A 5,549-nucleotide genomic window follows, 5' to 3' on the forward strand; every position below is an offset into this window, starting at 1 on the left:
TAGGCCACTAGCCTGGCCTTTACCTTCACAGCCAGGTGGTGTGACATGAACTAGAGGTCGATCCCCGGTATGTCGGCTGGTGTCCATGCAAACAAATCACTATTTGCTCGAATCATCTCCATCAAAGGCTCTTTCAAGTTGTGGGGGAGGTTTCTATTCAAAAAGGTGAATTTGTCTCCGAGTCGCCGACCCTAAACTTTTCCAGGTCTCCTTCAAGCTCTGGTCTTGGTTTATCGTCAATCCTAGCGTCCAGATCGGCTAGGAAAACCCCAGATGCCTCCTTCGACTTCTTTCTTAGGGAGAAGCTGGCATTGTCGCACGTGAAGATCTCCCTTGATGGATCCCACCCACCCATTGTCGGCTTCAAACTTCATTATCAGTATCTTGGTACATATTACCACTGCAAACTCGTTAATTGTTTTCCTCCCCAAGATAAGGTTGAAAGTCATGGAGTCCCTTAGAACAACAAACTTCGCCATTAGCGACCTCTTTCCTTGACCTCCCCCTATGGAGACCGGGAGGGAGATTATTCCATCAGGCTTGATAAAATTATCCCCTAAGCTGACCACCCCGTGCTGGTGTGTTTTCAAGTCGGCTTCCCAGAGGCCCAAGGCGTCGAACACGTTTTGGAACATAATGTTTGAATCGGCTCCGGTATCAACGAGAATTTGCTTGACCAAGCCTATTCCCACTCTTGCTGTGATTACCATGGGAGGGTTCCCTGGCATGTCATCAAACGATCGGTCCCCTGGTGCAAATGATATCATTGGGACTCTTCTGGGGGAAGGCCCATGAGTAGCTGATGACACAGCCAGGACCTTAGCATATTTTCTTGCTACCAACTTCGATCTCGGTGCAGCGTCCCTCCCAACTACAACATTCACGATAGTGAGGCCGCGGTCATTGTCCTCTTCAGGTTCTTGCCTTGGCTTCACAGTACGACCCCTATCTTCGTCAGATCGGTTGTGCTCTCGACTCCTAGGTTCTCTTATGAACTGCGAGAACTCCGTCAGCTTGCCTTCACGGATCGCCTCTTCCAGAGCGTCCTTCAGGTCAAAGCAATCTTGGGTTTTATGGCCGAAACCCTTGTGGTAGTCACAGTAGAGGTTCTTGTTTCCTCCGGTTTTGTCCTTGAGCTGGCGAGGCTTTGACAAGATGCCTTGGTCGGCTATCTGTTGGTACACCTCGACGATCAGGGCCGTCAAAGGGGTATAGTTAGTGAACTTTCCTACCCAGGGGAAAGGCTTGAAGGGTTTAGTTGGCCCTCCGTCTTTGGAGTGCTCCTTAGGCATTTTCCTGTTCCCGGGCTGACGAGTAGGATGATAGGCGGGCTGCCATTTGTTGGCTGTCTTCACTTGGCTGACCTCCTCGTCGTTGATGTACTCTCTCGTCACATTCTGGATTTCCTGCATTGTCCACACAGGTTTGGTGGTGAGGTGTTTCCAAAAGTCTTTATTCAATAGCCTGTTTGTCAGGCAAAGGCTAGCCACCGAATCGGTCAAGCCATCAATCTCTAGGCACTCATCGTTGAACCTATGCAGATACATCCTGGTCAATTCTCCGCTTCTTTGGGTCACCCCTAGAAGATTGATCGGATGTTTGGCCTTGGCCATACGCGTGGTAAATTGTGCTAGAAAGTCTCGGGTTATGTCCACGAAAGTCGTCACGGACCCCTGAGGGAGCGCGTTGAACCACCGAATTGCCGATCCTACCAGGGTCACAGGGAAGGCGTGACATCTCACCTCATCACCCACACCCTCCAGGTTCATCCTGGCCTCAAAGGCCGTTAGGTGTTCCTTGGGATCTTGTGTTCTGTCATATCTCATGTATGTTGGCTTGTCGAAGTGTTTCGGCAATCGGACCTCGAGAATGGAGTGGTGGAAAGGCATCGCTCCCAGGATTATAGGGTTTCGTCGCCTTCTCAGTCTCTCCCTGCTTTCTTCCCGGTCTTCCTCTTTGGCGTGTCTTGCTAAGGGTCGAATGTAGATTACAGGGTCTTTCCGTCTTCTCAGCACTTCCCTACTTTCCCCCTGGTCCTCAGACTCCGCGCAGGTCACGGGGGGTCGGGAACCCGTTGCACGCCTGGCATGGTGCCTCCAGGGGCTTCTATCTTGGGATTCCCTTCTCCTCTGAGGAGACTGGGAGCGAGGTTGGCTCGGGCCGGGCTGGTAGCGCTCCTTGGTCACCAACTCTTGCATTATTCTTGCCCTGTCACTTTTCGTTCCTCTGAAAGAGTGCCTTTCCCAAGAACGGGAAGGAAGCTCGTCCCTCCGGGAAGGGGATCTCGTGCGTTCGTGGGAAGAAACCAAAGAGGCCACCCTACTGGTTCGATGAGCGTTCTCCTCTACACACGGCTCGCCTCCATCCTCTCCTTTCACTGGACCCAACAAAAAATCCATTCAGACTAGAGGTTCCCCGGTAACAGCGTCAATGTTCGGGGAGTCAGTTCCCAAACGGGTCGGAAGTACTATGAGTGTGAGGTGGTTGGAGGGGACTTGGATCTGGGTCACTGGTGAGAGAGTGGATCTCCCGGGTTGGTGTTGGCGAGTGAGGACTAGAGCTTCCTGACCTCCCGGGTTGTTGGAGCGATGAGGGGGGAGCCACCTGCAAAAAGGGCTCTGATGCTCAAAAAGGGATATAATATACTAAGATTTCGTAATGATAAAGGCGTTGATATAAGAAAATATAAGATACACACACACACGCACGCACGCACGCACGCACGCACGCACGCACGCACGCACGCACGCACGCACGCACGCACGCACGCACGCACGCACGCACGCACGCACGCACGCACGCACGCACGCACGCACGCACGCACGCACGCACGCACGCACGCACACACACACACACACACACACACAGGATTTTGAAAGAAATACATACCAAGTACTAATCTTCACCTGCAAAAAAAGGCCGGCTAAAAAGTTGTATTACAACTAGAAGTATACTCAAAATACAATTCTGTTTCTCTAAAGTTAAACCTCTAAGAGGGATACAGAATTACTTATACAAAGTGGAGAATACATATAAACTAGGTACAAAATATAACTCCCAAAGGAAAGTCTTCGCTTCCCAGAAAGAGTCCAGAATGCTCAATGAGATGCGTCATGTTCTGCATCTGAAAACAACAAAATCCTACAACAGGTGAGAACCCGAACGTTCCCAGTAAAATAACAGTTCCAAGTTAAGACAATGTAAAACTATACGAACTTACTAAGCAATCCTAAACTCCAACAATTTATATCCAAGCCTGGGGTCACACTAATCCAAAAATATGGTAATTAAGCTAAGAATTCCACTATACTAGTAATTCATAATCTCAGTCCTTCACAACACCTCTCAGCCTTTCTCTTTTCTATATCACAGTCCATCAGCATATGATTCAGTAATTCAGTATCACAACTTAGTTTTTCACAAACTTCCAATCACCATATTCTTATCAGGAACAACCCTCAGCGTCACCATTGCAAGCATAAGGGATCTCTCAGTTGTTCAAACACATACAAAACAATATAAAAAATACACAAATAGAGAAAATAGATAAAACAATTAGCTTAAATAGCATATAGATACAATTATTCAACAAGGAAAGCCAAATACAAGATGCACACCCAATCAATACACACAAATGCAAATGATGCATGCCTGTCCTAATGGCCATGAGCTCACGTGTTGGTTAAACTGGTAGAACCTGACATATTCAGTAGCTAACCCAGATATCGTCTTTCTACACAAAGAAAATTCTCAATCTTTTATAAGGGAATCTTCAACCTTCCAATTAGAGAGAGATTGTGATGTAACAATAGAAAATTCTTAACCTAATTCGTTCATACCATAGCCAGAAATTGGATCAAAGGGAATCCTCAACCTTCTCCATTCAATTTTTCAATGTAACAAGAGAGAAAATTCTCACCCTCACTTGCTCATTGCAACAAGAGAGGAAATTCTCAACCTCAACTTATCTATCACAGCAACAGAGAGAATCCTCAATCTCAGCTTGCCTATTCGTAAGCGGAACAAAGCCACCGTCCTCACTACATCAATCTAAATCTCATTTCCATCAAACATAATCTCAATCATAACCAAAAATCAAATTAATAATACAAAATTGAACCGAAAGAAATTCTCAACCTTCTATCCAACTTCCCGATACGACAAGAGAGAGAATCCTCAACCTCAAACTTGTCCACCACAACAAGAGAGGAAATCTTCAACCTCAGCTTGTCTATCCATGAGCGGGATCAAACCACCATCCTCACAATGTCAATCATAATGTCTTCTCAATTATAATCACGACACAAGAGAGGGAGTCCTCAACCTCAACTCGTGTATTCATTCCGGGATATAGTTTCCGTCACACTCTTGGGATATAGTGTTCGTCACACTTTTCAATCTTAGCTTTCATCCTAAGGGTCACATAATCCCTCGCTTTTTGATCTAAGCCTCAAGTCAATTTGATTCCATTATGATCACAATCCTAACTCATAATTTTGTATAACCCCATCTGTTATTTAGAGCAACACTCTTGTGATATAATACCCATCACACTTCAATCATAATTTCATCATAATCCCCATTCACCTCTATAAACGTATAATCAGAGAAAATCCTCAACTTCCCCAATTCGTAATCAATTTATCAAGTTTAGGTTCATTAATTCCAATATTTTATCAATTATCAACTCCATTAACTCGTGAGAGGTATAATACCACTGTTCTCATCGCGGGCGAGACGAATCCCATGTCATCCGGTTTAACCAATCGCTTATTCGAGAATAATTTAATTTAATGCCAAGTGCTCCGTAATCAACCTAAGCATCCAAATTTAGACCAATGTCAACCAAGCATCCAAGCTCTCAACAATTAAGTTATTTACAAAAAAAATTACAATTTTCTCAACCTAGGTTCATAGAATTAGAAAATTCAAAAGGAAAAAAACTTTCTCACCTCAGCCCATTCAGAATCTATGCTAGAGTATTCCTTAAAGAACCAAAATCACAAGATTTTAACTCACATATACTAAAAACGTGAATTCAGTGAGGAACTCGAAAATAGAGCAAGAATTTCGGATTTACTCACCACAATAGTTAATAGAATTGAAGAGGATGAGGAGAGCAATGTGTAGCTACAAATGACTCGTTAATTGGAACTACAGATTAAAAGTTATGAGGGATGAAAAATTATAGTGAATAATAACTTAGGGTTTGCTCTCTTCCTCTCTTCTCCTCTCTACATGCCCTCTCTCACTCTCGACTAAAATGAGAGTGAATAGTGATGAAATGAGGATTACAACATGGGCCCATTTGCAATTTTGAGCCAGTTGGCCTTACCTTAGGCCAAAATCTTTAAAATAAGTATCCGAATTTTATTCTAAATATTTTTCTTGTCATTTTTACAGTTCTAATTTTATCACTCGCAGTACCGAACAGATTTAAGCCAGTACAGTTAATTTTAACGCCGATACACGTTTTTTCGCAATTGATTATATTTTTGCACTCACATTTTATTTTCTAAATTAAATTCTCACTAGCATTTTTGAATAAT

At 44.3% G+C, this 5,549-nt stretch overlaps 1 protein-coding gene across 1 annotated transcript; it reads right to left on the reverse strand.

Moving 5' to 3' along the window:
- Nucleotides 1-242: 242 nt before the first annotated feature.
- On the reverse strand, nucleotides 243-2,198 carry LOC112795131 (uncharacterized). Its single transcript, XM_025837083.1, has one exon. It carries the CDS (start codon nucleotides 2,196-2,198, stop codon nucleotides 243-245), a length of 1,956 nt encoding a protein of 651 aa, XP_025692868.1.
- Between the last annotated feature and the right edge of the window lie 3,351 nt (nucleotides 2,199-5,549).

This window comes from Arachis hypogaea, chromosome 4 (genome assembly GCF_003086295.3).
Source record: "Arachis hypogaea cultivar Tifrunner chromosome 4, arahy.Tifrunner.gnm2.J5K5, whole genome shotgun sequence".
NCBI lineage: Eukaryota > Viridiplantae > Streptophyta > Magnoliopsida > Fabales > Fabaceae > Arachis > Arachis hypogaea.